The sequence below is a fragment of the Mastigoproctus giganteus genome, chromosome 7 (genome assembly GCF_048544385.1).
Source record: "Mastigoproctus giganteus isolate SK-2022 chromosome 7, ASM4854438v1, whole genome shotgun sequence".
In the NCBI taxonomy this organism is placed as follows: Eukaryota; Metazoa; Arthropoda; class Arachnida; order Uropygi; family Thelyphonidae; genus Mastigoproctus; species Mastigoproctus giganteus.
This window is the reverse complement of record NC_143581.1, coordinates 195,496,731-195,508,949: the sequence shown is the minus strand read 5'-3', so window position 1 is coordinate 195,508,949 and position 12,219 is coordinate 195,496,731. Positions and strand designations below refer to the sequence as shown.

The following is a 12,219-nucleotide window of genomic DNA, read 5'->3' as shown; positions in this document are numbered from 1 at the left end:
CCTTAGTAAAATTTCTTATTTTCTCTGATTGCATATCTGTTCAGCTGTAGCTGAATAAAACTGACGGAATTACTTAACAAGTACAGGTCACTGTTGAAAAAAAGCTCTGAATTAGGGTTGAATTTGAAAGTGTCTGCAATTCTGCCCAGACACGATAGGAGGGAGTATATGATGAGAGCCCTGTCAATCAATTCAGCCCTGGAAAGATTGTGCAAGGCTCAAGGGGTAGATTTTTTTCAGCCTGGTCTGTACTTGTTAACAGGAGAGACTGCTTCTACATGGATGGGATACACTTAAATAGAAAGGGTGCAAGAATATTTGCTGATGCTATCAAGGCAGTGTTAGGTGGGTCGGAAAACTGCTAGCTTGGGGGGGATACAAGGACTAATAGATTAACAGTAGCCACTGGCACAGGTGAAAGTGATTCATACACTGCTTCTATTGGAACGAGCAGCAGCCTGGAAAACAAGATGCAGGGTATTTCAGAGACTGCTGGGAGTCATGGCAGTACAAGTAAACACATGGGTTGTGTTAGGATAGCTAAGAAAAAGAACAGGTGCATGTATACTTGTGTGCACACCAATGCTAGGAGTTTGGTAAATAAATTTGATGAATTTGAGGTATTGCTCAAAGCATCAAAGGCGGATATTGTTGGGATATCAGAGACGTGGTGTCACACAGATATAAGTAATGCAGAACTGGAATTTGGGGAGTACAATGTGTAGAGAAAGGATAGACAGGATAGTAAGGGAGGAGGGGTTATGCAATTAGTTAAGAAACACATAAAATGCAAGAAGTGAAGCCAGTCGACATTGCTGAACAGGGCAGTGTCGAGTCAATTTGGTGTGACATAGAAGGCCTCCGTAGCCGAGTGGGCAGGAGCGGGAGTGCAGTAGCACACGCTCTTTGAGTAGACCGAGGTTCAAGCGCCTGACTGCTGAATACGGTCGATCTGCCAACCCGCACTGGACCAGCGTGGCAGATTATGGTCCATTTCCCTCAGCATGAATTGTTGAGGAGGCTTCCATCCTGCAGTGGGTTGATAATGGCTGCACTTTACTTTTTTTTTTTTTTTTTTTTACATAAGCATTGGGAGATCAAAATTGAGAGTAGGAGTGTGCTATAGGCCTAATGACTCTGATGAGTATAATAAGAAACTTTACAGGGAAATAGAGTGGGCCAGTAAATCAGAGCGTCCTATAATGGGCTATTTTAATTTCACAGATATTGACAGGAATTTGTGGGTTGGTCACTCACACTAGTAAGGCTTTTGTGGATTTATTGGATGATTGTTTTCTACATCGGCATGTTTGGGATGCAACTAGAGGGAGTAATACTCTTTATCTGATTATCAGTAGTGATTCTTCATGCATTAAGAATCTGCAGATAAAGGAACCACTAGGTGGCAGTGATCACGGTGTGCTGAAGTGGAATTTACTCAAAGAGGTAACTACCATCAGGGGTAAAGGGAAGGGTTTTTGCTTTTGTAAAGGTGACTACGATGGTCTGAGACAGCATTTAAATTCTATACAGTGGGACCAACTGATGATGTTACCAACAGCAAATTCAAAATGGGAAGCATTCAAAGAATTTATCTTGGAAGCTACTAGGCTTTACATACCAACTAAGAAATATTGTTCAAGGTTTAGGCCTAAATGGATGTCAGATGAATTAATGAGATATATGGAAGAGAAGAAAAATGCATGGGATACATAAAAATTAATGGGTGACATGGAAGCCTATGATTGATATAAGCTGGTCTGTAACCAAGTTACAAAGGAGATTAGGCAGGCAAAGGCAGATTATGAGAAATCCTTGGCAAAAGATGCAAAGAAAAACAGAAAAGAGTTCTTTATCTATGTAAACTCTAGAAGGAAAGGGATGAATCAGATTGGTCCGCTGGATATTGAGGGTTCAACTGTTCATGATCCTGCTCAGGTTGTTAACAAACTAAATGAGTATTTTGCATCTACATTCACATATGAGTAGTTATTAAGGAAGGGGAATGCCAGAGGTGAAGTAAACTCTGGCAGTGAGCTAGATGATTTTGTAATAACTAAGAGGAAAGTGGAGGATAAATTGTTGAAGATAAACACAAGAAAGGCACCTGGGGTGGATGGGATCTATCCAGTTATATTAAAGGAGACAGTAAAGGAAGTAAGCAAGCCCTTAGCCATAATTATGAGAGCTTCCTTGGACTCAGAGGAGGTACCCATAGATTGGAGATGTGCAAATGTGACCCCAATTTACAAAGGAGGATCAAAGGCTGACACAAGTAATTATAGACCTGTTAGTTTAACTTCTGTTCAGGAAAATTAATGGAGGCACTGGTTAAAGAAGCACTGCAGGATCATCTAGACTATCTTCAGTTATAGCTCGGACACAGCATGGTTTTGTTAAGGGAAAGTCTTGCCTGATTAATTTGATTGGATGCTATGATGCAGTCACAAAAGAACTGGATACAGGGAATACTCTGATATTATATATTTGGATCTTAGAAAGGCTTTTGATACTGTTGCACATGGAAGACTGCTGCACAAATTGGAGCAGTGTGGCATTGGAGGCAAATTGCTGCTATGGATAAAGGGATGGTTGAGGGGGAGAAGACAGAGAGTGTTAATCAATGGACACTGCTCATCGTGGACTAATGTTATTAGTGGAGTCCGTCAGGGTTCACGTTGGGTCCACTGTTGTTTTCTGTTTTTTATAAATGATATTGATGATGGTATATCAAGCTTAATGTCCAAGTTTGCAGATGATACAAAGGTTGGCAGGGTTTTTAAGGACGCTACTGACGCTATGCTGCTGCAACAGGATCTGGAAAGGTTGAGCAAATGGGCTGAGAGGTGGCAAATGAAGTTTAACATTGACAAATGTAAAGTACTACATATGGGAAACAATGACCCCAGAGTAACGTATCAACTCTGTGGTACTACACTGATAGTGGTAGAGAATGATAAGGACCTGGGGGTAATTGTGCAGGCAGATATAAAGTTCTTTGGGCAGTGCAGACGAGCTTCAAGAGTAGCTCATGGTGTCTTGTCAATGATATACAGGAATTTTTCTAGCAGGAATAAGGAGGTGATTATTCCCTTGTATAAAGCAATGGTCAGGTCACACCTTGAGTACTGTATACAGGTCTGGAGGCCTCATTTCAAGAAGGATGTAGAGCTGCTGGAATGAGTACAGAGAAGGGCAACAAGATTAGTGAATGGAACAAAGGGTTGCTCTTACGAAGAAAGGCTTAAGTTTTGCAAATTACAGTGTCTGGAGACTAGGCACCGCCGAGGTGATCTGATAAAGATGTATAAAGCCTTGAATGGTTTGAGCATGCTCAGTGCTGATGGGATTCTTTCTCTTTCTCAGAATAATCACCTGAGAGGGCATAAATTCAAATTGAGGAAAGACAGATGTAGGATAGATGTGTGGAAATTTGCCTTTAGCCAGTGGGTGGTTGGTTGGTGGAACAGACTTCCATCCCTTGTTGTGGAAGTTGATAGCCTAAATAAATTTAATTCTGAGCTGGACAGGTATTTCAAACGAATGGAGGGGTGAAATGGGAGTGGTTTTTTTTTTGGCTGATGCTGCATAAGCTTGCTTTATTGCATCATATGCCTCTACTAATGCTAGCATACTTTGAGTATTCTAAATCAGATGATTGAAAGCCATGCACTGAATGGACATTGAAATAGGATTACTTACCCTAATGGAAGTAAAAAGACTGCACTACAGGAATAAAAGCTCTTGCAGCTGAATGCAGTCCACAGTCAGTTCTTTGCTTTGTGTACAACTGGCAATAGTGTTAAATGTGATGAGCAATGGGAATGTTCATGATATGACAGACTTTCAACAAGGCATGATTATTTGTTCATGTTGGGGAGGTGTGACCATCTCTGAGAGTGTGAGCACCTAATAGCCATTAGATGTGCATTGTGAAAGTGTAACAGGAGTGGCAGAACAAGGGACAAAACAGTCTGCACAAAACGTGTTGAGTGAAACTGATGGTGGATGAACGTGGTGAGAGATGACTGCAGAGACTTGTGGACCAACAAGACGGTCACAGCAGGTAAATGCTCTGGACTGTTTGATGTACTCTCCATTAGATGGGGTTAAGCTGAGTAGATGGCTAATTTGACATATTTTCCTGACTGCATAGCGCAAACATCTGCTTCTCACCTGTGGTATACAGAAAAAAATAGGTCATATTTATTTTTGTTCTGGTGATGTACTGGCTACATATGTACCATTCAATAACAATAGGAGGCAATGGACCCCACCTGCATAGCGAGGAAGGACAGTGCAAACCGTTGGTGACAGAGTTCTGATGTACAGCATGTTTTGCTGGGATACTCTGATCATATGCAAGTATGTTTTAAATTGGAGACCTGTTGTACCATCATTGCCAACATGTATACATGTTGATATGGCTGCTGTTCTCTGATGGTGATGGTGTCTGCTAGCAGGATAATCATACAGTAGCAGATATGTGCAGGTATGGTTTGCCGAATGCTAAAGAATTCACACTCCTGATTTCCTTAACTTTTGAACCCTACAAAATGTATGAGGGATGAGATTGAACAGTTACATGATGTTATACAGACAGCATGCTGAGCCATATGGACACATGTTGAAGCACTTTGTGACATCCATGCCACGGTGTGTGAAAATCATTTGGTGAGCCCATGAAAGTTTGACCAGTATTAGGTAAGTAGTCTTATTTCAGTTGTTCTTTTGTTATATACAGCAGACTCTCGATTAACTGAGATCAGATTAACCGGGACATTTCAAGACTCCAAATTAACAAAAATAATAATAATCAACTATAAATCAAAAAATTCAAGTAATAACTAGAATAGGTATAAACAGATATTTTGCAAGCTGTAAATAAGCGACAAGCAGCATAAGTCGTCATTGGTAGATTAGTGTACCCATTATCTTGCAACCCCTGCTATCTTCACACCCACCACTCAAACAAAAAAGAAAAAAAAAGAGAGACCAAATGTTTAGTTTGTTTTAGTGCATCGCGTCGGTTGTTGTGTTCCGTTGCAGCGCAAAAGGACAAATTTTGTTTCATTATTTATGTCAGGGATGTTGGAATTTTTTTTGTTCAGAAATCGCGAAAATGATATGTAAACGCAAAAGAGTTACGTTTTCAGTTAAACAAAAATTCGAAATTATTCAAAAGTTCGAAAACAGTGCATCTTAAATCTCTAAGGAATCATTATTATAAGTATATATCAAAATGGCCAAATATTAACAAGTATCGCGCGGAATTCAGATTTGTCAATAATAATATAGTAGCAATATGTTACTAGTCATTCCCAAGTTATGTAAAACTCGACAAAGTAAGAAGTGCTGGAACATATCTCTTACGTATGTCGAGGACTTTTGTATTTTTGGATTAACCGAGAAATCGATTATCTGGGATTTGTTTTTTACCATCTATCCTGGAAAATCGAGAGTCTACTGTACTATATTATACCACAAAGTTTAAGGAGTTGTATATTTAAATTCTTCCTGTTCTGATTTTAACTTTGTTATTTGTTTTTTAAATACAATATATTTATCTTTATTACTTTGTTGCAGATGTGCTACATCCTTTATTTAATTAACTTAAGGGATATTTAGTGAACATTAGATAAAGGAAATACACTAACTTGTCATTGGGAGTATATGTGTAAAGAAACTACATGCTGTTAATTTTGTAACAATGGATGTAAAATCTTAATAGAAAGGTCTGATACACTTATGTCCCCATAAGTGTATCAGACCTTTCTATTAAGATTATTTTGTTAATAAAATTAGTATTAGCCATATAATGCAAGGAAGCCACAGGCTTTTGCTGAACCAGACAAAAAAAAATCTAAAAAAAGTAGATAGAAAATACAAATTATGCACTTCCCTTCTTGTGTAGGTAACTATCCAATTTAACCCTTGAATTTATTAAAACTTTCAGCCCCAGCTACCTGTGGAGGCAATCTGTTCCAATAATCAGTAACTTGGTGGCTAAAATAAAACTGTCTATAATCTAGTCTAAACCTCTTCCCCATAATTTGAATTTATGGCCCCTACTTCTGGAATTCTTTTTTTCAATGAAAATTATGCCTTCGTTCATTTTACTAACCTCTCTCTCAGAGCCTTATAAACCTTCCAAGTCCCCTCTAAGGTGCCTGGTTGCCAAGCTCTGTAGCTACCCACATAATTTGAGTCTTTCCATTTACAGTTACCCTTTCACTTATCTCACCATGCAAGTTGCCCGTCTTTGGATCCTTCCAGGAAGCTTAGTGTCTTTTTTTCAGATGAAATTTCCATACTTGGACACAGTATTGCAAATGTGGTCTCAATTAGTAAGGATAATCTAAACCCTCATTTAAGAGGAAGTGGTTTGTCTCAGTACTTGTGTAGATTGTTGAAAGGTTAAAAAAAAAAAAGTAAAAGTGGTTTTAATGTTTTCTTTTTAAACTTGGAAAAAACTAAGTGTCATTATTATAAAATTTTTCTTTTCAGAGATAATAAATACATTTTAACACCATGGTAGAATAAAAACTTATTAAAGTTTATTTCTTTAAAGTAACATTTGAAAGAGTAAAGTGCAATCAACTAAACTGCTAACAGTTAATAAAAAAATAATATTTTGCTTTGGCAAAAGAAAGCCAGTTAAAAATTCAAATCTACAACTTAAAAAAAATAATAAATAAATAAAAACAATTCCAAGTTTGTACTGTGCTGTTCTTGGTTTGTAATTGTAAATTTGTTATTTGCTCTTTTAAATATAATATATTTATATTTATTGTTTCATTACAGATGTACTACATTCCTTTAATTAACTTTAACTGTTAACCAACAGTTAAATAAAAAATGAATATCTTATAGGTATGAGATATCTTTAGAGATATCCCTGCCCTTTGAAGGATTTTAATCCATGACCTCCAACTGATGTAGTGAGTTGAATTGAAAGTTGCCTAGATGTAAGCTAATTTCTGTTTCAGAAATTTTACTTAATTATGAATTTACTTTGTTTTATGGGTATTTGCAGTTAACTCTAAAACCTTGACCTTTATGGAAAGCTAAATGCACATTGCAATCTTTAAATCACTCTCATTGCAGGAATGTCTATGTATGCTTATACAATTCAAAAGAATAATTGGGTAATTTGTTTGTTTAACCCTCTCTCACTCATGTGGCATCTGACAGCCATCATTTTTTTTTTTTTCTCTCCTGAATTTAGGAACGAGGCCATTCCTAACCACATCTTTCCCATTAGTTTCTCTAAATGATGTTACAGTATTTCCTGTTCTCATTTAGGTTTACTATGGATTATGAGAACCAACTGTTTAGTTGGCTTTTAATAGATACCATGTGAACAACAGTATCTATACTTTATGTAACTAGTTGGGGTATACAGACATCTCTGAATTAGCAGCCATAATTCATTCATATATAACCACCACTCAGGATAGTTGGATAAATTAAATTAATAAAGGAAGTATCTCCCCATGCCACATTATTATGCATATTTTTTTGGAAATTGCATATTGTCATGTTTGCCAAATAATCAATCAGTCTAATAGATGCCATGTGAACAGTAGTATCTATATTTTTTATAACTAGTTGGGGTGTACAATCATCTCTGCATTAGCAATCATACATAATTCATATATAACCACCACTCAGGATGATTTGATAAATGAATAAAGAAAGTATTTCCCCCCACCTCCCTGCCACACTTGTAGCACTTTATAATTTGGTTCCCTGTGCCTATCGAGCATATTTTTCTGGAAATTGCATATTGTCATGTTTACCATGAAATGAAAAATTGGATGATTGACTGAGTGAATTTGTCTCTTTAAAATTATTATGTTGAAAATTTTTTAAAATTATAATACATATTTTTTATTTTATTATTATTATTTTTTTCACAATTTTTAATTATACTCACTAAATTCTTTGCATGAACAGGCTGGAAAGATTCTTCTGACTTATCAGGATTGGAAGGCAAGAACATTCCGTTGGACAAGTTGGGGTATCATACTGGTAATGATTTATTACTTGTCTTAATTTTTAGTATTATCAATCTAGTGGTACTTCATTATATGAAAATAAATTTGTTAGTGAACACATAATTTGGAGGATACTTTAATTATTATGATTAGCTCTTCTGTAGGTATATTGAGAGATTAATTACCTGAACTTTTTAAACATTTTTCATGGAAAACTTTATATAGAAATCTTGTCAAGTTCTTTTTTACCTTTCATGGACATTGAAGCTTTTGTTAACAGCAATGATTGATAAACTCTATAGTGACATGCCACAGAAAGGGCAAAAGGCTATGGAACTTTTATTCTTAAATTATCTTGATGCTCACTTGCTTTAGGAGTTTCTTGATGCATTGCCTACTCTGGTCATAGTGAGCCAAATTCATATAGTCTTACATGTGATCTTTATTTTGTGTGTACTACATCTGTAAAAGTAGTAGTAGTGGCATGTGATGCAAGAAAGCAAGTGTATGAGCTTATGCAGCATCAGCCAAAAAAAAAAATCACACCATTCCCTCCAAATGTCTGTCCAGTTCCTCCTTAAATTTATTTAACCTATCAACTTCCACAACGACAGATGGAAGTTTGTTCCAGCAATTAACCACCCGCTAGCTAAAGGCAAATTTCCGCACATCTATTCTACATCTGTCTTTTCTTAATTTGAATTTATGCCTCCTTAGGTTCGTAATCTGAACAAGTGGAAGGATCCCATCAGAACTCAACCCATTCAAGGCCTTATACATCTCTAGTTAAAGTAACTTAGATAGAGATTTGTAGGTATTACTTAGTATCGGAAAGGGTATCAAATACACGAGTTTACCGTTCATAGACAGCCGCCATAGTTACGTGAAAATTAATCAGTAAATCTATTAATCTTGTCGAACTTCATTGGCAATTAAATTGTACTTTTAACTATACATATAACCACATAGGTTACGGAACATAAATAATTAGTAAAAATAAATAATTAATACATAACTTGATACGGAAGTTATATAAAGGGACTTCGTAGATAACACTCGTTACTGAAACGCGACACAGCATATCTGGAATTCGATAGCATTAGCTTTGTCTGGTATAGTGCATAATATAATATTGTCAATTAATCAGTAGATCTATTAATCTTGTTAAACTTCATTGTCAATTAAATTGTTCTTTTAACTATATATATATAACGACTTAGAGTACAAGCGTAACAAATAATTAATACATACTTGATACTCGTTCGTGAATTCCCGCCATTTTTACACGATAGCATAAGCTTAGTGTAGTATAGTGCATAATATAATATTGTCAGTTATTCAGTAAATCTATTAATCTTGATAAACTTTATTGTCAATTAAATTGTATTTTTAACTCTATAAATATATATAACGACTTAATCGTAACAAATAATTAATACATAACTATAGTGGTACACGTGATACGGAAGTTGTATAAAGGGAACACTAGATACCGAAAAAAAAAAAAAAAAAAAAAAAAAACAATATATATATCCATATATATATATATATATATAATATAACTTAAGGATTTAATTTTTGTTTTAAATTTTATTGAATTACATTGGAATCATGACTCTAACCAGAGCAGCAAAGCAAAAGGCTCAAGCTAATGGGAGTGCTGTGGTTCAGGGGAGAACTGAGGGGGCCAGTTGCCCTCTGAATCACAGTCTATTAAAATGCACTGTTTGCTTGATGTTTGCGGAGCAGTTGGGTATGGGACATGATACTGCCAAGGGGGATGTCTTTGTGTGTGCACGATGTAAGGAGTGCAAGGAAATCAGGCGACAACTCAGCGTTGTTATGGGCCTTTATGAGAGCTTGAAGGACAGGGTGGATGCCCTCGAAGGAAATAAATTGAGGGGCCCATCAAGCTCTCAGCTGCCCACATCAACGCCAGAGCTTGCACTTGGTCATCAGGCAACACAGAAGCAGCCCCCTAGGCAGAATGCGCTGGTCCCACAGGAACTAGTAGTTGTTGGTGACTCTATTGTCAGGGAAACGGGGAACATGCTTTGTAAAAAGGATAGGTGGAATAGGACCAGGGTATGTCTGCCAGGGGCAAAGGTTGATGACATTGTAGAGCGGATATCATCTTTTAAGGGCACAAAAGGTGATATAGTTGTACACGTTGGCACGAATGATATTAAGAGTAGGAGACCGGCGGAATTACTTAGCAAGTACAGGTCACTGCTGAAAAAAAGCCGTGAATTAGGGTTGAACTTGAAAGTGTCTGCAATTCTGCCCAGACACGATAGGAGGGAGTATATAATGAGAGCCTTGTCGATCAATTCGGCCCTGGAGGGATTGTGCAAGGCTCAAGGGGTAGAATTTTTTTCAGCCTGGACTGTACTTGTTAACAGGAGAGATTGCTTCTACAGGGATGGGATACACTTAAATAGAAAGGGTGCAAGAATTTTTGCTGATGCTGTCGAGGCAGTGTTAGGTGGGTCGGAAAACTGCTAGTTGGGGGGGATACAAGGACTAATAGATTAACAGTAGCCACTGGCAGAGGTGGAAGTGATTCTTGCACTGCTTCTATTGAAATGAGCAGAAGTCTGAAAAACAAGATGCAGGATATTTCAGAGACTGCTGGTAGTCATTGCGTTACAAGTAAACACATGGGTTGTGTTAGGGTAGCTAAGAATAGAAACAGGTGCATGTATACCTGCGTGTACACCAATGCTAGGAGTTTGGTAAATAAATTTGATGAATTTGAGGTATTGCTCAAAACATCAAAGGCAGATATTGTTGGGATATCAGAGACGTGGTGTCACACAGATATAAGTAATGCGGAACTGGAATTTGGGGAATACAATGTGTATAGAAAGGATAGACAGGACAGGAGGGGAGGAGGGGTTATGCTATTAATTAAGAAACACATAAAGTCCAAGGAAGTGAAGCCAGTCGACATCGATGGACAGGGCAGTGCCGAATCAGTTTGGTGTGACATAAGCATAGGGAAATCAAAATTGAGAGTAGGAGTGTGCTATAGGCCTAATGACTCTGATGAGTATAATAAGATATTGTACAGGGAAATAGAGTGGGCCAGTAAATCAGAGAGTCTTATAATGGGGGATTTTAATTTCCCAGATATTGACTGGAATTTGTGGGTTGGTCACTCGCACACTAGCAAGGCTTTTGTGGATTTATTGGATGATTGTTTTCTACACCAGCATGTTCGTGAGGCAACAAGAGGGAGCAATACTCTTGATCTGATTATCAGTAGTGACTCTTCATGCATTAAGAACCTGCAGATAAATGAACCACTAGGTGGCAGTGATCACAGTGTGTTGAAGTGGGATTTACTCAAGGAGGTAACTACCATCAGAGGTAAAGGGAAGGGTTTTTGTTTTCGTAAAGGCGACTATGATGGTCTGAGACAGTATTTAAATTCTATACAGTGGGACCAACTGATGATGTTACCAACAGCAAACTCAAAATGGGAAGCATTCAAGGAACTAATCTTGGAGGCTACCAGGCTTTACATACCAACTAAGAAATATTGTTCAAGGTTTAGGCCTAAATGGTTGTCAGATGAACTAATGAGACATGTGGCAGAGAAGAAAAATGCATGGGATACATATAAATTAATGGGTGACATGGAAGCCTATGATAGATATAAGTTGGTCTGTAACCAAGTCACAAAGGAGATTAGGCAGGCAAAGGCAGACTACGAAAAATCCTTGGCAAAGGATGCAAAGAAAAACAGAAAAGAGTTCTTTACATACTTGAACTCGAGAAGGAAAGGGATGAATCAGATTGGTCCACTGGATATTGATGGTTCAACAGTTGAGGATCCTGCTCAGGTGGCTAACAATCTAAACGAGTATTTTGCATCTACATTCACGCATGAGGAGTTATTCAGGAAGGAGAATGATGTAGGTAAAGTAAACATTGGCAGTGAGCTGGATGATTTTGTAATAACTGAGAGGAAAGTGGAGGAGAGATTGTTGAGGATAAACATAAAAAAGGCACCTGGGGTGGATGGGATCTATCCAGTTATATTAAAGGAGGCAGCAAAGGAAGTATGCAAACCCCTAGCCATAATTATGAGAGCTTCTTTGGACTCAGGGGAGGTACCCATAGACTGGAGATGTGCAAATGTAACCCCAATTCACAAAGGAGGATCAAAGGCTGACACAAGTAATTATAGACCTGTTAGTTTAACTTCTGTTCC

At 37.4% G+C, this 12,219-nt stretch overlaps 1 protein-coding gene across 1 annotated transcript in view; it reads left to right on the top strand.

Moving 5' to 3' along the window:
- The window catches only part of Hgsnat (Heparan-alpha-glucosaminide N-acetyltransferase), a 104,146-nt gene that overhangs the window by 74,454 nt on the left and 17,473 nt on the right, over nucleotides 1-12,219 (top strand). The window contains exon 13 of the mRNA XM_090377329.1: nucleotides 7,960-8,034. Coding sequence (XP_090233455.1) covers nucleotides 7,960-8,034 — 75 coding nt within the window. The remainder of the gene's footprint in view (nucleotides 1-7,959; nucleotides 8,035-12,219) is intronic.